The 25,858-nt window shown below is 35.2% G+C and overlaps 2 protein-coding genes across 10 annotated transcripts in view; one reads left to right on the top strand and one right to left on the bottom strand.

The window, feature by feature from the left end:
• KLHL32 (kelch like family member 32) overlaps positions 1–5,184 on the top strand; it is a 261,906-nt gene extending 256,722 nt beyond the window's left edge. For all 8 annotated transcript variants that reach the window (XM_046006175.1, XM_046006177.1, XM_046006174.1 and 5 more), the window contains one exon: positions 1,516–5,184. In XM_046006175.1, coding sequence (XP_045862131.1) covers positions 1,516–1,677 — 162 coding nt within the window. In that variant the 3' untranslated portion in view covers positions 1,678–5,184. The remainder of the gene's footprint in view (positions 1–1,515) is intronic.
• A 309-nt stretch (positions 5,185–5,493) lies between these two features.
• MMS22L (MMS22 like, DNA repair protein) overlaps positions 5,494–25,858 on the bottom strand; it is a 130,373-nt gene continuing 110,008 nt past the window's right edge. For both annotated transcript variants that reach the window (XM_046006173.1, XM_046006171.1), the window contains exons 21-25: positions 24,442–24,653; positions 21,649–21,812; positions 11,035–11,131; positions 9,455–9,622; positions 5,494–8,470 (exon numbers count right to left, since the gene is read on the bottom strand). In XM_046006173.1, coding sequence (XP_045862129.1) covers positions 8,389–8,470; positions 9,455–9,622; positions 11,035–11,131; positions 21,649–21,812; positions 24,442–24,653 — 723 coding nt within the window. In that variant the 3' untranslated portion in view covers positions 5,494–8,388. The remainder of the gene's footprint in view (positions 8,471–9,454; positions 9,623–11,034; positions 11,132–21,648; positions 21,813–24,441; positions 24,654–25,858) is intronic.

The following is a 25,858-nucleotide window of genomic DNA, read 5'->3' as shown; positions in this document are numbered from 1 at the left end:
AATGGGTGTTATATTATGTCAAATGCTTTTTCTGCATCTCTTGAGGTGATATGGTTCTTAGTCTTTCCTCTTAATGTGATATATCACATTGATTTACTTTTGAATATTAACACTTCTTATTCTAGAATAAATCCACTTGATCATGGTGATTTTTTTAATGTACTGGCAAATTCAGTTTGCTGAAATTTTGTTCAGCGTTTTTTCTATGTTCATCAGATATGTTGACCTGTAGTTTTTTGCTTTGCTTTTTTGGTAATGTCTTTGTCTGGTTTTGGTATCAGGCTAATACTGGAGTCACAGAATACATTTGGATATTTTTCTTCCTCTTCTATATTTGTGGAATAGTTTGAGAACAGGCATTAACTTGCTTAAATTCACCTATGAAGCCATCTGGTCCTGGGTTTTTTTGATTACTAGTAATGAAATTGAATGGGTAATCAGTCAGTTCATATTTTCTCCCTGATTTAATTTTAGAAGATTGTATGTCCCTAGGAATTTATCCGTTTCTCCCAATTTGTTGGCATATAATTTTTCATAGTAGTTTCTTGCAATCTTTTATATATCTGTGGTATTGCTTGTTATTTCTCTTCATGCCAGATTTATTTGGGTCTTTTCTTGATATGTCTGGTAAAGATTTATCAGTTTTGCATATCTTTTCAGTAATCAGCTCTTGCTTTTATTGCTTTTTTTGTTTGTTTGTTTGTTTTTTAGTTTATTTCCACTCTAATCTTTATTCCTTGCTTTCTTCTAGTAGCTTTGGGCTTTGTTTGTTCTTTTTCTGGATCCTTTAGGTGTAAGGTTAGGTTGAGATTTCTGTTGTTGCTTGAGAATGCTATAAGCTTTCTGGTTAGAACTGCTTTTGCTGTGTCCCAAAGGTTTTGTACCGTAATGTTTTCATTTACATTTTTCTCCATGTATTTTTTTCACACTTTTTTTTTTTTTCATTGACCCTTTGGTTTAATACCATGTTGTTGAGCCTCTGTTTTTGCATTTTATTTTTGTTTTCCAGTTCTTATAACTTATTTCTAGGTACTGTTGTGGCTAGAAAAGATGCTTGATATGATTTCAGTCTTTTTAAATTTATTGAGATTTGTTTTGTGGGGTACTATATGATCTATCCTGGAGGATATTCCATGTACACTTAAATAATGTGTATTCCATTGTTTTGGATGGATATCTTAGGTCCATCTGGTGTAATGTGTTGTTTAAAGCCAGAAGACCTTAATATTAAAGTAGGGTAAAGCTACCTACCTCATCACTGTTCTGAAGAGTAAATCATTATAAACATATATCTCCTATATATGTAGACACCCAAATATATAAATGTACATAGTAGCACTTACCTGGATCTTTATATATATTTCTGGTACCATACTGTGAGGGGAGAAAACCCAATGCCTAAGGTACATATGGTCATGGTGACATAACTGAATTCAACTGTAGGCTGCTTTATATATATATATGTTCAAATTATATTGAATAATCGTTGACATACAGGCTTCTCTTCTTTTGTAGGTAGTGGATGTAAGTAGAGAAGGCAAAGAAGAAGTATTCTATGGGCCTACACTCCCTTTTGCTTCCAATGGAATAGCTGCATGCTTCCTTCCAGCTCCATATTTCACATGCCCTAACCTTCAGACTCTTCAAGTGCCTCATCACAGAATTGGGACCATCTGAAAGGCAATGCTTTGTTAATAACTATCATGAACAGAAGGAAATTTCATTTTTGGATACTGGGCATGAAAAGACTCAGTGCTCAATGCTTCCTTGTTTTGTTTTATATGTCTTATATTCAGATAAACATTAGCAAAAAATGAACAGTTTTCTAAAACACATTACTGAAAACTCCTGTCACCCTTCTCTTTATGGGTCAATATACAATATATATGACTTTTACTGTGGTGTAGCTTAGTACCAGGTCCATAAGTGTTCCATGGGTCTTTCTAAATCAGTGCTGTCTAGGAAAACAGGACAATGTTAGTAAGGAATTTATTTCACAAGTACTGTCCTCAGTGGTCTTTAAAAAAAAAAATATTCAGTAGTTAATTTCCTTCCTACTTAAATCTGGGTTTGTAATTTTTCTTTTAAAAATTTAACATTATGCAGCCCCACTCGGTAGACTCAGCATTATGACATTATAAAATTTTAAATGCCATATTTTATTCAAGGTAATGCGAATAATAGAAGTACATCAGAACAGCAGTTGGAATACCTGTATTTTTTGGCTTGGTTAATCTGTGACCTTGGGCGAGGTGCTCACCTTTCTGCACTTGTTTTCCCACTTTTTAAGGAGGATAATTATTGATTTCCATATGAATTCAGAAGAATTTTGTGAAGATTAGGGAAATGCTAAGTACTTCGCTGACGGAAAAAAAAGTTACTCAAATTACAAGGTATTTTACAGTGTTCAGAACCTTGTAACTGAAAGGGGAGGTTATTTTTGAAATTAAATAATTACTAAATAGAACTTGAAACACATAATATGGAATAAATGATTCGAAAACCATGTGAAATATATGCTAAATAGGAAAAGGGGAGTTTACCAAAGCCAAAGATTCCCAAATCTGTACAAATTTCTTGCTTCAAATAATAATTTAAATTTCTCATTTAAACTCATTTAGTGAAAAATGACATTTAAGCTCAAAAAAATTAGTTATACTAATTTTGGCACCATAAAGTGCTCTGACATAAATCTGAACCTAGACTTGGTAATTCTAATAAAAGTTTTTCCACTTTGTTAAAGGTTATGTCAATCTTGAGGACTTGTGGGATTCTTTTCCACCACCAATACATATTTTATTACTACAAATTTTTAATAATGCATAAGAATTCTTATTTAGGTGAGGTTTTTGGATTTGCTTTGTCTATAGCAAAAATATACACATAAAATAAAACTCAATCACCTTTGAACATAAATTCAAGAAGTATAACAAGATTTTTCCCTTTTCTTGTTAGGATCTAAGTCACCTTTATAAAAAGGGAGACTTTACTCTTTTTCCTTCGGCAGAGTTTAATTATTCAGCAATCTTTATCTTAGAGAAAACTGTCCTTTTATTGATGGAACCACTTTTAGTAATCAGAAGTGAATAAAAACATAAATACTTTTTAGTCCTAAATACAAAATTCACTAACTTTATACATTGTTATACCTAAAATTTTAAATTTCCAAATAATAAATAATCTGGTTATTCAGATTAAAGAACAGGAGGAGAGACTAGGGGTAAGGGAAAAAAAAGTGAATAAAAACCCTCCAGAGATTTAGCCAAAAAATCTTGAGTAATTTTATAGTTCTGAAAAGTGCAAATTGATACTGTTCATTGATATCAAAGAGTATCTTTAAAGGGTATAAATCATGTAAACTAAATATTTTAAATGCCTTACCAAGTCAGGAAAATGACTCTAGTATTTGAGGTAGCTTTCAACAAGAACCGGAACAAAAATTATTTCAGATTTACTTAAATTTCTACTTGACAAATGAATTTACTTCCAACTGTTTTTACCTTGTAAAAACCATTATTTAAAATCCCAGATCCTATATCCAATGAATGAAAGGGAAATGGTCTAAAAATAAGTTTGCCTGACTGATATTGGAAAGGTAGCCTGAGATTACTCCTGATATTTTCTGTATAGACTTCTAACTATTCATTTAAAACAAATTGGCATATTATTATCAAACCCCTTCTTGGTGAAATTTAATGTGTTATTCACTAATATTACAGAATTGAATGCAGAGAATTTTAAAGTTTTGCATAGTTTCTGAAAACATCTTTTATGCTGTAGCCAGAGAATAGAATCCAAAGTACAACATTCCTCTCTGAGGAAAAATAAAATGCTGAACACTTATGATTAGATCATTCTCCTCAAATTATTAAGAGCTAATAAAAATTCTAGAAAACTATGCTTGGTCATATAAAGCAAATTCCATTGAAACTATTCAAATATATATTTTCCATGTAAGTGACCTATCCTTCATAATTCATCTTCCATTTTTACTCAAAATTATAGACCATATTGTATTTGTAGTACAATTAATTTAAATTTCCATTGGGAGATCATGAAACTTCCACCACCTTAAACAGGTACTTCAAGACTTGACTTTAAAGAGAAGACACAGTACCAGATAAATATTAGCAGAATGTTCCTTTGTGTAGGAGGAAAAGCCAACAAAGACATTAATCTCTAAAATAATGTTTGTAAAGTACAATGAAATTCCTTAGAACCTCCATAACAAAATACCTATTAGGTTGTGATTAGGATATTTTTCCCGCTTTTTCTCTTCATATTTTCCTCATGGTTTAACCACATGTATACTGTATCCTTTCCAGCTATTGCAATAACTGAAAAACTCTCTATTGTTTTACCACAGAATATAAAACAGGAATAAGACAGAAATTATTCCTCAAGGCAACATGGTTCATTTTTATTTTGGTTTTCAAATAGTCAGTCTGTCATAAAAAAGAAGTGGAATAATCATGGATGCAGTGTAAATTATATACATTAAAAAGGTATATACCATTATTATAGGCATAATTAACTTATAAACATGAATATATAATAAGAACATCCAGAAGGCACAATTCACAGATGCAACAAGTTGGATAACTGTAGCATACCACGAACTTTAACAAGCAGATTATTCAGTTCTAATTATGAGGTACTTATTTTGGTAACCTTAGTAATATAGATCATCAGAGAATCAAAATACAAATCTTATATCTTATTAAACGTGAAAAAATATGCTAACTTTGCTAGCTTCCCAAACCAACTGTTTTAAGCGAACAAAGCATGGCATTTATATTGGCATACTATACAGTTGACTGACAAGGTAGTATTTTTAACCCTAGAAGGAGCAGGCAGGAGATCAGTTTTTGGAAAATAAAAGGTTTACATAAACTTTATAGGAATTTAGGGAAGATAGGTTTCCTACAGGTCTTTCCCAATTGCAGAAGTTTATCAAATTTTTATGTAACAGATAATCCTAACAAAGGGGAAGTAAAAATGAAAACTGTGAAAGATTCTGTTAAAGTACATGTAATTCTTTAAGAAGGAAGTGGTTTTAAAAATTTGTGATGAAGTGGAAAAAGATAATGGGTAAAGAACACACAACCTGCAGATAATTATTTTTTTTTTATATAGATGTCCAGCTAGAAAAAGTCAAATATGCTTAGGAAAAAATATGCTAGGAATAGATAAAGATATAAAAGTTTTAAAGTATGAAACTGTTCTAATGCAAATGAATTCAATACTGAATGATTTTTGTACAGAGAGCATATTCCATGTTTTTTACTCCCCCATGAAAACCTAATTAAGTGTTCAATTAAAATTTAAATCATAACCAAATCTGAATATCTAATAAAGTCCTTCTATCATGCTGTTGTCCTTCAATCATCTCTTTTACATTTAATCTGTATATTTTACGGAAATTATTTGACTGGAATACTCATGTATCTAAAATATATTTTAACTGTCTTCTTATTTCAGTGTCTTAAGGTTAGGTTTCTAGAGAAAGGGTAGTATTTTATGCTGGCAAACTGAATGAGGCTCAGAGTGTAGAATGAACACGGCATTCAGATATTCGAAGGCAGTCTAGTCCCCTGCTCGAGTTAAATTTGCACAGAAAAGGTAGAGTCAGATGGCAGAAAGTCTCCTGACTGAAGAGCTTGAATATCAGCTTCCTCACACTGGGAATTAAGTGGATGTCCTTGAGTAGAAAAGCAACAGGAGGAAAGCAGTATTTTAGAAACACTAATGTCAGAACTGTGTGAGGTTAAATTGCAGGAAAGGAGATCAGAGATAAGGAGATAAGGAAGAGATCAACAGCATTCCCTTTCGGATGCACAGAAGGCAAGAAGAAAAGAAGAGCAAAAGCCTGTACTGGTGATCAACTGAAAGTGGGGAACAAGTAAGAATCCAAGCTGCTTCTAAAGTTGCTTTTGAAGTTTCAGGGCTAAATGACGTGGGAAAATGGTGTCTTCACTGGGTAGAAAAGAAAGGCAAGAGTTAGTTTAAAATAGGTGACAAGCGCAGCTCGACAAGTTGCCTTGAGATTTCTGGAGGTTCCAACTAGAGGGGTTTAGAGAGAAATTAGGCTCGTGTTATCAAGTCCCAACTGGAAGAATGTTGAGACAGAGCGAATGAAGGACCAGATCTTACCACTGGGGACAAGAAAGAACATGATGGTACTTTCAAAGTACAGTATGTAGGAAGGAGCAGTATCACTGAGGAAGGGCTGAGAAGATAAAGGAAAATACCAATGTCAGGTCAAAGAACATGACAATCGAGAATACAGTCTCAGATTTCAGCAAAAGAGAATGGCTTACATTACAGTGGGGGAAGCAGCAGCCCTAGAGATGACAGGTTACTTAGGGGATTAAGTGATGGGTCGGTGAAGATTTTCAAGGAAATGAACTAAGTAAAAACAATTTTTTTCTTCAACTTAAAAAGACAGCATCTTTAAAATTTTACTCATACATAAATAAACACACATGTATATACACATATAAGTATCATCATGGATTTTTTTGGTTACTAATTTTTAAAGTACAAACTGTTTATTCTTAGGGTCTGCAGATGTATATCCCAATGCATGATTCAGAAGCAGCTTTTCTCAGCCTTAAACATTTCATATTCTAAGGAGTGAGATTCTCAAAGACATCAATCTCACTTGGAAAATAATATATATATATGTACATATATATACACATATATACACACAAATAACTCCTTTAAAAGCATCACTTTAAACATTAAACTTTATTTGCTGAAACTTGCAAAGCGATAAAAGTTTAATAAGTTACTATCATAATGAAAAGAAACTCATTCCTATGAAGTCTATTAAGTTACTTAAAGAGGGTTTTATTCATTCTATTTGTTGAAACAATGACAGTTGACCTGGGGGTGGGAGGGACAGACTATCTGTATGTTATGAAAACAACAGATGCTCCTTTAGGATTCATAGATAAAAGTTAGGAGAGGACTAATAACTAGAGTTCACTGATTGTAATATATTTCATTCTGAAAGATACTTCTTGACTCAGAAAAGGGAGGAATCAGAAGAAGCATGATAAAGACTAGAGTCCCAAGAAGAAAACAGTTATCTCAAGGTTAACAAACATATAAGACATAATTTGAAAAAAAGGTGAATATAAGAAAGAGAGGAACGATATTGAGGTGTTCTTTATGTTTGTGCACGAATAACTAGTAATCATGTCTGTATGCCTTATATAGAACACATCACCAATATAGTTTCACATACATTATTCCACTGATTCTTACCAAAACACTATGAAATAGAAAAAGGAATATTATTCTTTTTTCCCCAAGAAGAAACTCGGGGTCAGCAAGATTAAGTAACTTGCTGAAGTTTACAAAGCAGAACTGGGATTGAGACCTACGTGGGTTCCCAACACCAGGACTGGAGTTCTTTTCCCAAATAATGCTTACCGCAGAAAGGAGTCAAGGACAAGAGCCCAACTGGTAAAGTAAAAATCTCTATGAAATACTCAGAGAGTTAAGACACAAGAGCTGTTAAAGGAACTAAACTGGTTCCCTATAAATATGTAAGATGTGAAATTATAAGAGTCTCTAACTGAAGAGCAAGGAGATAAATCAGCTGACTTCTCAGACCTCTTCTGTTAATTTGTAATCTTAAGACTTTTCAGAATATTATGTCTTTTCTTAAAAGCTCTTACTTATCCTCCTCCTGATATGTCTTTTCATCAATTTCCAAAAAGAAAGATGAGTAGAGGGAAAAAAAATCTGGCAACTGTTGGAACCACTGCTGGTTTAAATTTAAAACATTTTATATACTATCGGTATATTCATTTTGCCAGACTCAGCCTCATTCCTCGCAGAGTTAAGTGTGTTGGGTATTTACTAACTTGCCTCACACATGGTATAACAAAAGATGACAAACATACATCCCATCTCCTGAGCTCCTGTTTCATAAAAACCAGCATAGAATAGCCAGGTAATCTGAAAACAAACAACAACAACAAAAACCCAAACATCATATTAAAACATGACTTGGAAGAAACAGAACAAAAACAAATCACTCACAAGGCAAAAAGTCACATTACAGTGACAAGTCCCTGGATCACCCAGTGCAGACCTGCTTCATAGACATACACAGAGACACTCCCAGTTAGAAAAACTTACTTTAAATTAGAATTAGTTTAATTAAAAACTCTTCAAGAGACAATTTTGCCAACTTCGAAAAGATCCTATAATACACTTATTTAACTTTTATTTCCTTGTTATGTATTTTATACTTACAGGTATGTAAGGGAAAAAAATCCTAGAAAGTATTTCTAACAGAACATTATACAACTGCAGTGCAAAGTGGCTTTAGATAGTTACGATGCATAGAGAAACAAAGCACAAAATCTATTAGGTATTATCACTCTCCAGTCTCTGCATTTCATCTTGTCCCACCTGTCCCAGGTGAGATAAAAGTTTGCTATAGGCCTCCCTGTTTAAGAAAAAAAGAAAAGGTAGATATATTTATTAACTTTTCCATAATTTTCATTTAAGTATTTACAAATTCAGTCTACCTGAATGTCTGTCTACACACATGTGCACCCATACTCTATGATTAAAGTGCTTTGATTCTTTAACAAACTTGGAACATGTGAATTCTCATGAGTGCTGCCTCCTCCAAAACAACCTCTTCAGGAACTACACGTCTATTTCCATGGTGTTGCATTATTTTACACCATTCAGCACAATATGAAATTAGGTTGTAAGCCTATATGAAAAAAAGGCCCATTACTATTTTGACCCAAATCCATATTACCTAGTTGGGTCACTCTTATTCACTGGATACGCATGATATAGTTGATTCAGTATATCAAGCATGCCTCAAAGGGTAGATGTGCCACCATGGATTTTATACAAAAATGAGACACCTGAGGCTCTAAAGTCCCCTTCCCAATAAGGAGTACTGAATGTGTTCTGAGCAACAGAGGAACTGCTGAAATAGATAGCCTTTTTTTTTTTTTTTAAATTATTAACCTATAATGTATTATTTGTTTCAGGGGTTCAGGTCTGTGATTTAACAGTCTTAAACAATTCATAGCACTCACCATAGCACATACCCTCCCCAATGTCCATCACCCAGCCACCCCATCCCTTCAACCCCCCTCCCCTCCAGCAACCCTCAGTTTGTTTTCTGAGATTAAGTCTCTTATGGCTTGTCTCCCTCTCTGGTTTCATCTTGTTTCATTTATCCCTCCCTACCTCTATGATCCTCTGCCAAATACATAGCTTTCTAAGGTGCTCACTTTGAAAAGAACAGTATGTGAATGGAAATGTCAATCGTACTATAGAAACATTCATTAGCTCAAAGAACACACCCAAAATTTTTAGGAAAGGGAAAATAAGTGATCTCCAGAAAATGAATCTAGATTTTTATTAACCATTGCCCAAAAAATGTAATCAAACGATCCAAACATACCTTTGTGCAATATTTCTGCCAAGGCCCCATTTCCGCTCTGAATCCTTCAGAGACTGAGTGAGGGTAGAAAGCAAGTTGATAACAACCTGCTGGTCCAATGCCACTACTGTTTCTAAAATGCCGTAAATCTGGTAATCGTATCTCATACCGTAATCCTGGATAAAATGCCTGGAAGTAAATCAAGTTACGTAGGATTACTTCTGGGGAAGTTTCTTGGGCTGGTATCTATATGACCTGAATGCAAGAAAGATCATTTCACATAAGACTACCTTAAGAATCCAGATGCCCTATGAAGACAATTTACAACACTTAAAAATAAGGACAGAAATGGCTTATATCAGTGTGGCAAGAAGGATGGCATAGGTAGGAAAAGGGAAGAGCTACAATCCCAGGAGGGAGAATAAGGAGGAAAATCTCGTCCCAGGGACTTTGCTGCTGTTCTTTGTGGGTCAAAATCTGAGCAGTAAGGACAGGAAAAAGTGAGTCCAGTTTCTACATCTTAGTACTTCATATTTCTATATAAATCAAACAATATTTTTATGAGAAAAGCAAGTTATTCATAATATGTATTTTTATATTCCTTAAATGAACAGGCAAGTTTAGAACCACAAAAAGCCTTTATGATAATAAGAATTGTATGTTTTAACCATATAATTTCCACTCTCTCCCCCAACAAAATAAGAATGAAGATTGCATGTTTGTTGTGTACAATTTATTAACAAACATGCAATCTTCATTTATATAAAATACTTTCTCCCCTCTTAGGGTTTTATAGGGTTTTTTCTTTTTTTTTCTTTTCTGGGGGGTTTTACGCTTCTTACAAATCCACTATTTATTTCATGTGATCACAATTTAAATAAGTTGTAACCAATGGACAAGTGCCAGTGATGTGATGAGAAACAAACTGAGGAATCAAAGATCCAACATAGAAGGAAATGGATCCATGTTATTTATCAAGGTAGTGCTAGGGCAGATATATGTATAGTGAAATGAACTGGTAGAAATGGTGAGACATATTTAAAAATACTGCTCTAACAGAAAGCACAAGACTCTAGAGGCGGCAAGGCAGGAAATGACAACAAAACACAACACAAAAAACACTCCTCCAGTTGCATTATTGTTCTTGGGAACCCAACATCACATCTATCCTCGACAGTGTATGCTTCACAGCTAAAATACAATGACGCCTTCTGGGTCTACAGTATCTAAAGCAGGTAAGAAGACCCATGACATGTACTTCTACACTGGATCCTGAGTAACATGTTTAGCCAGCTCTGAGGTCCTGAGCACCTGTCATCATGACCCACATCCCCCCATTTTGTCTCTTCAATACATGCAGGAGTCTTCACCACCATTCTCAGGTGAGTTCAAGTCAGCTTGCTCATCTTCCTCCCTGGCACTTTTGTCTTTTTTAATAAAACAACACAATATAACAAAACTATGGCCAAAAAATAAAATAATTGAAATACTATAACAAGTAGTAGCACATTATGTTTTGGATAATTAGTTATTTGAAAAACATGTTGGCTGTCAAATGGCTGGCAATAGTCCCCTTGGCAGTTGGCATATTTTCCAGTTACCTAAACACAGAAGTCAGCTGGGCGGCAGGTTCTCCCTCTGACCCCACTTGGCAGGCTTTTACCATGTATTGCAGGTTCTCTGTGGCCAGCCTTTTAACTAGGAGGAAAAATTACAGCATTACACACTGTGTCTGAATTGACCATCTGGATCCTCATTTTTATGAACACTCTTAATTTAGAAAAATATGTTGTTTTCTTAAAGTTTATACAGCCTTTTTGTTATTTTTCAAAATGAAATAGTTATGAGTTTTTGTTTTGTACTTGTGTATCTTCCTATCTCCTTAACTCCCATTCTAAGAAAATATAAAAATCTTGAGTCTATTTTTTACAAGCTGAGAACTGAAAAAATACATGTGAAGATAGGTCTCCTAGAAAGAACCCATATTCAAAAACGTTTTATCATCCTAATCCTGCAAGCAGTTACATATTGACGAAAGATAGCCTGTAATCATTCCCCTGAGTTACAGAGAAGCAGATTGACTTTTTAAAAACTCATAGGCATATTCCTCCCCCCTAACAAATTAGAAACCACCAACAATTTACCTTTGTTCAAAATTAGTCAAAGATACACACACACACACACACACAAATCAACTATTTGTAATGCTATCTTCCTTTCAAAAAAGACAGCAAAGTTACAAAAAGAACGTTTGTATTTTTATATATTTAATCAATTCATTTAAAATTGTGCATTTCTCCATAAAAATGAAAAAAATATCAAGAAGAAAAATAGAAAATTCAGTATGTTCTAAATGCTACTAAATTTTTGTAATGTTGTTTTTGGCACATTAAATATAAGTAGCTGGGGAGAAAGTGCTTTGTTTACAAATAAAAAATAATTCAGAAACTCTAATCCATTATAGCAGGAGAATAAAACAGGATACACATGAAGTTCAATTAATTAATATGTACTTAGAAATATTCTCAATGGCATGAGGATGGTGGATAAAGAAGATGGAGCATACTTGTCTTTATTGAACAAATAACGCCTCATATTAAGATACAGTTCTGAAATCAGTATAATTGGTTCTTCTTAAAAAATTTCCTTGAGCAATGGGGGGTAGGGGGATAGGAGAAGAATAAATGAAACAAGATGGGATTGGGAGGGAGACAAACCATAAATGACTCTTAATCTCACAAAACAAACTGGGGGTTGCTGGGGGGAGGTGGGATTGGGAGAGGGGGAGGGGGCTATGGACATTGGGGAGGGGAGGCGAACCATAAGAGACTATGGACTCTGAAAAACAACCTGAGGGTTTTGAAGGGTCAGGGGTGGGAGGTTGGGGGAACAGGTGGTGGGTGATGGGGAGGGCACGTTTTGCATGGAGCACTGGGTGTTGTGCAAAAAGAATGAATACTGTTACGCTGAAAAAAAAAAAAATAAATAGAAAACATAAACTAAAAAAAAAAAAAAAAAAAAAAAAAAAAAAAAAAATTTCCTTGAAAAACTCCAGAAGCTCTTTTGTGGAAGAAGTACTAGAATATCAAGAAATGGCCTTCATAGAGAATTAACACTAAGCATTGGGTTTTTATTTTACAACAGTTTTATTGAGGTATAATTCACATATCATAAAAACAATCTTTTAAAGTGTACATTTCACTGATTTTTAGAAAATTCACAGAATTGAGAAGGCATCATCACTGCCTAATTTCAGAGCAATTTCATCGCCTCCCCAAAAACCTTAACTTACTAACAATCATTCTCTAATTTCTTCCTCCCCAGCCCCTGGCAACCACTTATCTATGTTTTGTCTCTATGGATTTGACTCTTCTGGAAATGTCTTATAAACAGAACGATACACCACATGTTTTTTTTGTTTTGTTTTTTAAGATTTTATTTGAGAGAGGATGTGTGTTAATGGGGGGAGGGGCAGAGGGAGAGAGAGAAAGAGAATGTCAAGCAGACTGGGCACTGAGCGTGATGCCTGACATGGAGCTCGATCTCATGACCCTGACATCATGACCTGAGCTAAAACCAAGAGACAGATTATCAACCAAGCCACACAGGTACCCCTCCACATGGTCTTCTGTGACTGTCTTCTTTTTACTTAGCATACTGTTTTAAAGGTTTATCCATGTTGTAGAAGATATCAGTACTTTATTTCTTTTGAAGGCCAAATAATATTCCAGTGCATAGATATATTCCAAGTTGTTTATCCATTCATTGGGGGATGGACATCGGGTTGTTTCCATTTGGAAGCTATTATGAATCAAGCTGTTATGGATCAGTTTTACATGTGTTTTTTAAAGACAACTATTTGCCACTTTTATTTAATTGAACTGAACTTTTTTTTAAAAATGGAGTTTTTTATAGTTTTTCTTTACATTAACAGCTTTGTCATATAATTCACATTCTGTACAATTCACCCATTTAACATGTACAATTCTGTGATTTTTAGTGTAGTCACAGAATTGTGGAACCATCACTAAAGACAATTTTAGAGTATTTTCTTTACTTTGAAAAGAAACCTGATAGTCTTTAGCTATCACTCCTTATTTTCTTATATACCCTAAAAGCAACCCCAAATCTACTTTCCATCTCTACAGATTTCATATTCTGGACTTTTTATATAAATGGCATCATATAATATGTGGTCTTTTTTTTTTTTTTTTTTTTAAAGATTTTATTTATTTATTTGACAGAGATCACAAGTAGGCAGAGAGGCAGGCAGAGAGAGAGGAGGAAGCAGGCTCCCCACGGAGCAGAGAGCCTGATGCGGGGCTCGATCCCAGGACCCTGAGATCATGACCTGAGCCGAAGGCAGCGGCTTAATCCACTGAGCCACCCAGGCGCCCCATATGTGGTCTTTTTTAACTGGCTCCTTTCACCTAGAATAATGTTTTCAAAGTTCATTCATATTGTGTAGCATATAGCAATCCTTAATTCCTTTTTATGGCCAAATAATATTCCTCTGTATGGATATATCACATTTAAAAAAAAATCTATCTGTCAGCTGATGGACAGTCTACCTTTTGGCTACTATGAATAATACTGCTATAAACACAAATTTCTGTGTGTACTTATGTTTTCATTAAAGTTGGGTATGTATCTAAGAGGAACACTGCTAGGTCACAAAGTAACCCTATGTTTAACTATCTGAGGAATGACCAGACTATTTCCCCAAGTGTCTATACTATTTTACATTTCCAATAACAGTAACCGAGGATTCTGATTTCTCCATGTTTTTGACAACGTTGTTATTATTATCTGACTTTTCCATAATAGCCAACCTAGTGAGTATGAAGTGGTATCTCATATCTCATGTGGTTTTGATTTGCATTTGCATTTGCATTTCCCTGATGACTAAGAATGCTGAGCACCTTTTCAGGTGCTTTTAAGACATCTGTTTCATTCTTTGGAGAAATGTCTATTCAAATTCTTTGCCTATTTTTAAATTTTTTTTTAAATTTCCTGAATTATAATAGTTTATATATTGCAGGTACAACTTCCTTATCATATAAATGATTTACAAATATATTCTTCCATTCTGTGGGTTATTTTTTACTCTCTTGATTTTCATTTAAAGCACAAAAGTTTTTAATTTGGATTAGTACAATTTATCTCCCTCTCTTGCCTTATGCTTTTGTTGGTATATCTAAGAAGTCATTGATAAATCCATGGTGATGAAGATTTACTACTATGCTTTTTTCTACGAGTTTTATAGTTTTATCTTGGACATTTAGATCTATGATGTACTTTGAGTTAATTTTTGCATATGGTGTGAAGTAATACTAACTTCATTCCCTTGCATGTGGATATCCATTTGACCTGGCATAATTTGTTGAAATACTATTTTCTCACCACTGAATCATCTTGGCATCCTTGTCAAAAAAAGTCCATTGAGGGGCGCCTGGGTGGCTCAGTGGGTTAAGCCACTGCCTTCGGCTCAGGTCATGATCTCGGGGTCCTGGGATCGAGTCCCGCATCAGGCTTTCTGCTCAGCAGGGAGCCTGCTTCCCTCTCTCTCTCTGTGCCTGCCTCTCTATCTACTAGTGATCTCTCTGTGTTAAATAAATAAATAAAATCTTAAAAAAAAAAAAAATCCATTGACCAGACATATGGGTTTATTTCTAGACTCTCAATTCTAATCCATTGACCTATGTCTTTCTGCCAGTACCACCTACTGTCTTGATTACAGCCGCTTTGTACTAAAGTACTAAAGTTTTGAAATTGGAAAGTGTGTCTTCCAACTTTGTTCTTCTCCTTTTTTTAAAGACGTATTTATTTGAGAGAGAGAGAGCATAAGCTGGAGCAGGGGGAGAGAGACAGGGGGAGAATCTCAAACAGACTCCTTGCTGAGCATGGAGCCCAATACAGGATTTGATCCCCTGATCCTTTCAATATTAATTGAAATTAATATTAGCTTCTACAGTTTTGTTTTGAACTGTGTTACCATTTTTCTTATCCCTTTACTTTTATCCCCTGATCCTGAGATCATGACCTGAGGCAAAACCAAGAGTCAGATGCTCAACCAACTGGGCGACCCAGGGTGCCCCTGTGCTTTTTCAAGATTGGTTTGGCTCCTCTGGAGTTACACTGTATTTGTAGATCAGTTTGGGGAGTGGCACTACCTTAACAATATTACTTCTGATCCATGAAATGGAATGTTTTCCCATTTATTTAGATATTCTCTAATTTCTTTCAATAAAGTTTGGTAGTTCTCAGATCTTAAGGTTGTATTTCTCTTTTTTAAAATGTATTCCTACTTGAGTTCAAAAAAATGCTATTATAAAATGGAATCATTTTCTTAATATCGTTTTCAGATTCTCATTAAAAGTATATAGAAATGCAAAAAAAAAAAAGTATATAGAAGTGCAATGTCTTGTTTTTGTATCCTGTAACCTTGCTGCATTTATTAGTTCTAATACCTTTTACTGGAGTGCTTAGGATTTTGTATATACAGGATTGGATCATCTACAGATAGGGATAGTTTTGCTTCCTTTTCAATCTAGATGTCTTTTAATTAATTTTCCTGTCCTGAGTAGGACTTCTAGTACAATGTTGGATAGAAGCGGCAAGAGTGGACATCCTTGTCCTGTTGCTAATCTCAGGGGAAAAGCATCTAAGCCTTCACCATTAAGTATGATGCTAGCTATAGGATTTTCGTAGATGACCTTCATCAGACTGAATCATTTCTCTATTCCCAGTCTGTCATTATGTAATGTTCCTCTTTATTCTTGATAATTCTACTCGTTCTGAAGTTTGTTTTGTTTGAAATTAATATTAGCCTCTACAGTTTTGTTTTGAACTGTGTTACCATTTTTCTTATCCCTTTACTTTTATCTGTGTCTTCATATTCGAAGTAGGTTTCTTGTAGGTAACATACAGTTGGTCTTTGTTTTTTATCCACTGTCAGTCTCAAGTCATTTAATTGGCTTATGTAAAGCATTCACATTTAAAGTGATTATTGAGGGGCGCCTGGGTGGCTCAGTGGGTTAAAGCCTCTGCCTTCAGCTCAGGTCATGATCCCAGAGTCCTAGGATCGAACCCCACATCGGGCTCTCTGCTCAGCAGAGAGCCTGCTTCCTTCTCTCTCTCTCTCTCTCTGCCTACTTGTGATCTCTGTCAAATAAATAAATAAAATCTTTAAAAAAAAAAAAATAAAGTGATTATTGATATTGCTAGATTAACAACTACCATACATGTAACTTTTCTATTCATTGTGCCTGCTCTATTTTTCTAATCATCTGCTTTTTGTCTGCTTTCTCCAAAGGTTTTGTTTTGTTTTGTTTAAGGAGACTCCAAACACAGTGTGGAGCCCAGTGTGGGGCTTGAACTCATGACCCTGATAAGGGTCAGTCTGTTCAGATTTATTTTCTTGTTGTGAGGGTGGAGTGACGACTTTCAAGCTCTTTACATGTTGAAGTGGAAACCAAAAATCCTCTCAACTACTACTACTGAACTGTCCTTTCTCCCTTCATTTCTCTCGTTTTTTTCTTCTTATATTTTGGTACTCTCTTATCAGATGCAATTTTAGAGTCATTAAACATAGCAACCCCTTTATCATTATAAAACATCTCTATTTCTAGTTAATGATTTTTTGGTCTACTGTCTATTTTGTCTGATATTAGTATAGCTACTCCAGCTTTCTATGGCTATAGCTTGCAGGATGCATTTTTTTCTTTCCTTTTACTATTTTAATCTTTGAATCTAAAGTGTTTCCTGCATAGAGAATATAGTTTGATCTTTTTATTTTGATCCATTCCAGTGATCTCTACTTTTGATTAGTTTCTTCAGTCCTTTAAAAACTGTTACTGTTGATATTAGATGGATTTACATCAGTCATTTTACCTTTTGTTTTCTAAATGTCTTGTTTTTTTTCTCTCATCTCCTTTACTGCTTTTGTTTTGCAATATGTGCATATTTTGAAACACAGCATTTTATTTTTTTAAATGATTTTTCATTGGTTTTGAGTTATTTTCTTAGGAGTTGCTCAAGGCTTACTGTGTACATCTTATCAGAGTTTCAGATTTACATGAATTTAATTCCAGTGAAATACAGAAACATTATTCTTACATAACCTTTCCCTTTCCCATGCTACTGTTTTTATACATATTACCTTTGCAAATGTTACAAACCCAACAATACTTAGTTATTTTTATTTTATATAATTTTATGTCTTTCAAAGAAGCTAAAGAAAAAGAGAAGTAAGGAGAGCAAGTCTGTATTTTTGCTTTCATGACACTAACCTTACTGATCATTTCTGGTTCTCTCATAATTGTCCTTATCTAGCTGAGTTAATATTTGGAGTCATTTCCTTAGCCCAATACAGCTCTGCTCCCACCAACTCCTTTGTACCGATATTGATAAATATATTGCATGAAATATATTGCATATTATAGACCCAGTCATACATTATGTACATATTTTTTAATATATCATTTTATACAGCTGCTTTTTAAAGCCATCAAGAGAATAAACATAAAGAAATATGTATTTACGCTGTCCTTTACAATTACATAATTGCCTTACTGGTTTTCTTTGTTTGTCTTGTGTGGGGTCACTTGACTTTAGCTCTGAAGAATTTCCTTTTCTATGAGGCTGGTCCACTAACAAATTCTCTCAGTGATTATCTGGCAATGTTTTTTGTTTTTCTGGCAATGGTTTTATTTTATCTTCACTTCTGAAAGGTAGCAGTTTTGCAGAATAGAGGATTTGTGGTTGACAGCTTTTTCTTTGATCACTAAGTATTACCCCACTGCTGTTGGCCTGTATTAATTCTGCTGAAAAGTTTTTTGCTGACCTATCCAGGGTTCTGTGGTTAAGCAATGAGTCATCTTTCTCTTGATGTCTTAAAGATTTTCTCCTTTGCCTTGGCCTTCAGTATTTTTACCATGATGCATCTCACTGGGGATCTTTTTGGGTTTATCCTATTTGGAATTAGCTGAGCTTCCTGAATGTATAGGCTACTGTTCGTTAATAAATTTGGGAAGTTTTCGGCCATTATTTCTTCAAATATTTTTTCTGCTCTTTCCTGCCCTCTTCTGGTATTATATGTATTATGGCGCACTTAATGGTATCCCACATTTCTCTAAAGCTCTGTACATTTTTCTTCATTCTTTTTTTTTTTTTTGGAGATTGCATAATCTCTAGTCATCTATTTTCAAGTTTGTTAATTCTTTCCTCTGCTAATTCAAATCCATTCGTGAGACCCTCTAGTGAACTTTCCAGTTTAGCTCTTGTACTTCTAAACTTCATAATCTCCATTTGGTTCTTTTTCATAATTTCTGTCTCTTTACTGATATTCTTTATTTGATGTGACAGTATCATCATACCTTCCTTTATTTTGTTAATCATGCTTTCCTTGAGTTCTTTGAACATACTTATAATGGCTACTTTGAAGTCTTTGCCTATTAAATCTAGGATCTGATTGCTCTGACAGTTTCTGTTGCCTGCTTTTTTCCCATTATATGGATCATACTTCTGTTTCTCTGCATGTCTTATAATTTTTTGTTGTTGAAAGTTGGGCATTTTTTAGTGAAGGCTATTCTCTCCAACTCCCCATGAAGTCTCTAAAATTGCCCTAAGCTGGTACAACCTCGGGGATACCCAGAGTGTACACTCTAAGGCAGTGATTTTGACAGGGCTCCCATTGTCCTGTTTTCCGGTCACACCCAGCTGTGACTCTCTACTAATCAAAGCTGATTACTCTATTGTTTTTTTTTAATGTCCAGGGGTATAAACTGCATTACAGACTATAACCAAGTTCAGGCTTTTCTAAAAGGACAATTTCTGTGGGCAGTATTTGAGATTTGTTCTGATCCAAGGGCTCTTTTCAGCTGTCTCTTTCACCATTCTCTCACCAAACTAGACTGTCTATAGAGTAGCCTATATATCCAATGACTGTATTATATTCTCCTACCTACTGTCTGTCACCACAAACTCCACTGTATTTGACTGCACCCTGAGGCTTGAACTTTTTCACACTGATTTGCAAATGAAGTCAGTTCCTTTGGGAGAGATTCAGGAGTTTTCTGCTCTATGGTCTGCTTCTCCTCCCTCTACTTCTATCAGGCAAAATCTCAGAGGCGTGGCTCTGGCCCTGGGGACAGGGTCAATGGTGCCCAATGAAGGACATACCCAGGCAAGGGCTGAGTACTTGTGGAAGGAGAGGCAGCAGCCCCAGGCATCCTCAACTTGCTTTACTTGGCAGGGAATTCATACCTTTAAGTTGTAGCAAGGATGACTGGTACCCCAGTATTCGTGGTGTTATACTCTGTGTACTACATGCATCCCACTAGCGGGGACTGAGGGAAAGAACGGAGCCCCCACTTCTCTCAGTCACACTTGCCTGAAATATACCTCAGCATCAGGTAGCATGGGGGCAGGATGAGAAATATTGACATCCTACCTCTCACAGGATGATAGCCCTTCTACTGGGAGCTGGGCAGACAGAATGCCCTAGGTTCTTGGATATACCTGTCTGAAGTTAGAGTTTCTGTCTTACTGAGCTGGGAGAAGTGACGAAGGAAGTAGTCTTGGTTCAAATACCATAGACTCCTGCTGCTTTACCAAGTTTTAGCACATTTTCTTAAATAAATGTTTCTCCATTTGCTATATACCCTTAGGACTATTTTCAGAGAATTTAAATTATTTCTTTTAAGTAATTTCTACCAGTTTTGCTGGGGAGTAGGTCAGCAGAGCTCCTGACGTTATCATGCCAGAAGTGGAATTCTTTTAAGTTCTTGAGTACAGGTTTTTGAGGGGATGGTATATTTAAAATGCTCTTGGGCATATACCTAGGAGTGGCCTTGTGGAGTCATTTAGCAACACTAACTCTGTGATTTTTACAAATTATTCCTTTAAACATTGAGACTACAAGGAGAGCAAGAGTTACTTTAAACATTGAGACTACAAGGAGAGCAAGAATACAAGGAGAGCTACAAGGAGAGCAAAAATCGCAGCCACACATACGAATCTGTGTTTAATATTGCTTCCTCAGCTAATGAAGACAACAATGCAGAGATAGGCAATTCTGCATTCTACCCATCTGGAACATGTGATGCACTCACCACCTAGATGTGAGCAGCCAAATTCACCTTCCGCACCTTGGCTTCCTTCCTGATAAATATCACTCTCACCAAAACAAGAGGCTAGCTAAAATTTCATACTGTCTGCTCTGTCTCAACACATTTTGTCTTGTACACCAAAACAGGCCTTCACTGAAAGTATGCATAAGGACAAAATTTCTAAAGAAAATTTCTAAAGAAGACTCTGGGGTCCATCTGGGTGTTTTTCAATAGAGAAATGCTACTATCAGGTAAGGGCATTCTATATTAACAGGCAAAAACATTTTTTTTTTTTGTAAAATCAAACTTGGGAGCAGGGAAAAAAAACCCAAAACATTTTAATTATTAAAACAGAGTTAAACAAAATATACATAAATTTTGAGCTAAAACAGAAAATTTCAAAGACCTATTTGAGCTTTCAGCTACCACTTTGGGTGCTGCCCTCAGATTCTTCAGGATACACATTGAACTCACTTATCACAGCAGTTAGACGTACTTAGGTAGAGCATTTGAGGATCCCTGCCCTGAACAATCACATTATAATGATAACACGCACACACTTACACACACAGCCTCCTATTTACATTAAAAACTCCTTCAGGATAGAACTATGCCTACTACTCTGCATATTCTCAATAAGCTTATTAAAGCATGCTACTCACAGTGGGGATGAAATAAATGATATTTTAAAGTGATCGCTAGCAGTAAGGCTGATGAGACTGAAAACAAAAGGACGAGGATCAAAGGATCCTTACAGGTTTGCCTGTGAAATCAGCTTAGATTTTCTGGCAGAAACCTGAACAGAAGAACTTACGCTGACCCCTCACCATATGATATGTGAGAAGTTGATTTAGTACTGCAGTCAGATTAAACAAATACTCTTTAAAAGGTTAACAAGTCTAATCAGAGAAGGAGCCCTTAAATAAACTGTTTGCCTTGGGGGAAAAAAAACAAAACAGAAGTAAACTACGCTGAACCATGTCCGTTTTTAACCATTTTACCATGCTCAACCTCAGCTATGCGCTGGAGTTTGTTTTTTAGCCACAATGTATAGAAACTGATATCACATAAAGAAAAGTACGACAAACACAGATTCGAACTAACCTTGGGGTTCACTGACCAACACCAAGCATTTTAAGATGCCAGGGAGGAGCAGTTCCACCTCGGAAATGTCTACATTCGTTTCTTTGCAGAGCTGCAGGATGAAGGCCAGAATAGATGCTAAGCGAGGAGGGAGCAAAGACCCTTTAAACTCAAAGTAGGATCTCCTAAAAAGAAGCACAATTTTGTTTTTTCTTCTGGTTAAAGTTCCATTGAGCAGAAACACATGTCACACACTTTAAAGACACCAATAAATTTTACTCCCCAAATTAATAAAGAACAATTTTTTAAAAATGTGTATTTTACCATGTTATCCTCAAACATAAAAATTTAGGAGCAACGATTGTGCAACCTTGCTGTATTATAAGGGCCAAAGAATACAGACATGAACTAAATTTTAAAAACCTGATCTTTAAATGAACTTAATCAAAACCCAAACAAAAACCTAATTGTTAATTTGGTTTTTTTTCCCTTTCTAATATAAGCCCGATTTCCTCGATCAGCTCCTCAACAATGCAACATTTTCTTTAATGTCAAATTTGCATAAAGAAATCTCTCCTCACATTTATTTATTTAGGGATTTGGGAAGGGTCTTATTTTTCCAAATCAATAAGATGACTGTTCTAGGAATTAGCTTCCCATTTCAGCTCTACCTCTTTCCTTCTTTTAGGAGATTAAAAAAAAAAAAAAAAATCAGAGGTAATTTAGTATTTAATATTTTCTCTCAAAGCAAAACAAATTTTAGCATTACAAGTGAACAGAGATCATAAAGATAAATTTATCTTACTCATTTTTATATCTCTACCTCTTAAGCATGTGTTGGCTCATAATAGGTATTCAGTGTACATTTAAGTGAATAAATGAAAGTGGGAATTGCTCAGTTTCTAAAAGGTCTAGACAACATGAAAAACTGTCAAATACAGCTGAATCTAAGTCAGATATCCGTATGTATTTGTAAAGCAATAAAATTTGCCAAAATGAGCCATGGAAATCACAAAGGATTATAAAGTCTTTTTTTTTTTTTTTTTAAAGATTTTATTTATTTATTTCTTAGAGTGAGCACAGGCAGACAGAGTGGCAGGCAGAGGCAGAGGGAGAAGCAGTCTCCCCGCTGAGCAAGGAGCCCGATGTGGGACTCGATCCCAAAACACTGGGATCATGACCTAAGCCAAAGGCAGCCACTTAACCATCTGAGCCACCCAGGTGTCCCAAGGATTATAAAGTTTTAAAGGGCAGGAACTATGTCTTCACCATCATTTCTACTCCCTACAGTGGCTTCTAAAAATTCCATATTAGTGGATGCATTCAATCTTTTGAGGACAAAGGTTTTGTCTTTTTTGTTCACTGTTGAATCCCTAGACTAAACATTTATGTACACCTACAGTATACCAGGTACAAGTGTAAGAATGGAAAGGTAAACACGGCCTCTGAACTCAAGGGGCTCATTGTCTAGTGGAAAATTTGGGCAAGCAAAAAAATAAAATAAAAAGGTTACTATAATATAATGTAATAGGTGCTTTGAAAATAACCCGGGAATCTCAGAGATTCAGAGTAAGGAGCCTCAACAAAGATGGGGAACTGCAGGAGTAGAGGAGGATGGAGGGATATTGTGGGTTTGGTTGCAGATCACTATAATAAAGCAAATGTCACAATAAAGTGAAATGAATTTTTTGGTTTCTCTGTGCATAGAAAACCTATGGTTATGCTGTATTGTAGTCTAGTAAGTGTGCAACAGCATAATGTCTGAAAAGACAATCTATATACCTTAACTTAAAAATACTTTATTACTAAGAAAAACTGCCAACCATCATCTGAGCTTTCAGCCAGCTGTAATCACTGATCATAGATCACCATAACCAATAGTAACAAAAAAGTCTGGAATATTGTGAGAACTACAAAAATGTTAACACAGAGACATGAAATGAAAAATAATGTTGGAAAAATGGTGCCAACAGACTTGCTGGATGCAGGGCGGCCGCAAACCTTCAATTTGTTAAAAAACAGTGTCTGTGAAGTGCCATAAAACAAGGTCTGCCTGTATATCACTGCAGCATCTTCAAGTTTATAAAACAAATTTCATAGGAAGCGAAATACTCCATGAAGACAAAGAAATAATTTTTATTACTGAATCTTCTCCTGCAGTTAAAAGGTAACAGAGAACCCAAGAAGTTTCATTTATGCATCTAATAATAAAATGAAGTCGTTAAGACAGGAGACAAACAGGACTTCTTAGTGCTTTCTTATTCATATTCACATTCATTTTTTCACTTATTCTCTTTTAAAAATATAAATAACCGGGGCTCCTTGGGGCTCAGTTGGTTAAGCTACTGCCTTTGGCTCGGGTCGTGATCCCGGAGTCCTGGGATCGAGTCCTGCATCAGGCTTCCAGCTCCCTGGGGAGTCTGCTTCTCCCTCTGACCTCCCCTGTCACGATCTCTCACTCTCTCTCTCAAATAAATAAATAAATAATTTTAAAAAGAATATAAATACGTTTTCTATAGTAGAAAATACACTTACTGTTTATCTGATAAGAACTAAGAAAATATGTACCTTTAGGCCATATATAAGGAAAGTAACAGCTATATAGAGAAAATAAGCTATTTAAAAGAGCACTGACTCAGGCTGCCATGAGCAAAAGTCATTTTAGTAAGTTCTTAGACAATGTTTCTCAGAGAAAATGAAAGTTTCCAAACTACTAGCATCCTAAGGGTTGTCAATACTTTGGGGATGCTTTGTTACTTTTTAATAAAGATTAGTACATTGTAAATGCCACTTGTTTTTAATATTTAGATGTACCTTATGACTTGTATGATGCATTTCTTTAGAGGTGTTATCGCTGGAACAGCAGTGGAGTTTCTCAGTGCCAACAAAACAGGGTGTTGTCCGAGGCCTAAGCCATGCGGTGAAGCTGGAAGAAACCGCCCAATGTACTGCTCAATAACATTCCCTAGCAATTGGTTCAGATAGGCATTTGGATTTTGGGACTGACCACACACGATACATATGCCCTATAGGAGTAAAAAGAAAAGAAACAGTAAAAGGCAAAGCTAAAAAAAAAATATATATATATATATATATATATATATATATATATATATATATTGAACTTATTAGTCCCTAGCATTAACATTCATGTCAGAATGTGTCACCCACAATCTGCAAAGACATGGGCAGACATCAACAGGTGATGTTAATACGAGGCTCAGGGAGTTGCTGAGCTTGGGTGAGATCTATGCTGTGGTATCTAACCAAACATGTGTGCCTTTGGGGTGTATGCAAATGAAGTCGGGGAGAAGTACAAGAAGACAAAGGAAGCTTCCTTCTTCCTCTCATACCCAGAGAACATGACTACCACACTCATCAAACTCATTTACGTGTAATTTCAAAGTAATAAAATACATTTTTAAGTCATTTTTTTTTTAATGTAGGTACTGGTCATTGAGTGACACTACAGAATTTATACTAAAAAATATTCCATGGTAGGAAATGTGATATATTAAAAGAAAATTGACATAAGGAGAGAAATACAGAAGAGTACAACTCTGATTAATGACTATTTTAAGAGTTTCGTATGTCATGCACTTGCCATGTGCTTTATATCCTTTATTTCATTTATCATTTAAATTTTGTAACAAATCCAATGAGTTGGTATTATCACATCTCTGATTTTATAGCTGGGGAAACTGAAGTTTAGGAAAGTTAAGAGAACTGTTGATTTAGTCCCTTCTATTTGTACAGAAGTTAACAAAGTTAAAAAACAATTCCATGTGGATTACAGTAATTGATACTAGAAACAATGAAACCAATACCCTGAGAAACAGAAATTTTTTTCTGCCAATATTACTAAATACTGCATATTACTAAAATACAGACAATCACCAACACATGGACAAATCATATGCTAAAAGTTCATCTATAATTTGGTACTTTGTGATTAGCAATGTGTTTTCCTAGAGAAATAATTAGAAATGTTTATGTCAGGCACCTGGGTGGCTCAGTGGGTTAAAGTCTTTGCCTTTGGCTCAGGTCAGGATCCCAGGATCCTGGGATGAGCCTCGCATCAGGCTCTCTGCTCAGCAGGGAGCCTGATTCCCTTCCTCTCTCTCTCTCTGCCTGCCTCTCTGCCTACTTGCCATCTCTGTGCAAAAACAATGAATACTGTTACGCTGAAAAAATAAATAAATTAAAAATAAAATCTTTGGGAAAAAAAAAG

The sequence above is a fragment of the Meles meles genome, chromosome 5 (genome assembly GCF_922984935.1).
Source record: "Meles meles chromosome 5, mMelMel3.1 paternal haplotype, whole genome shotgun sequence".
Lineage (NCBI taxonomy): Eukaryota > Metazoa > Chordata > Mammalia > Carnivora > Mustelidae > Meles > Meles meles.
This window is presented reverse-complemented; position numbering and strand designations above follow the sequence as displayed.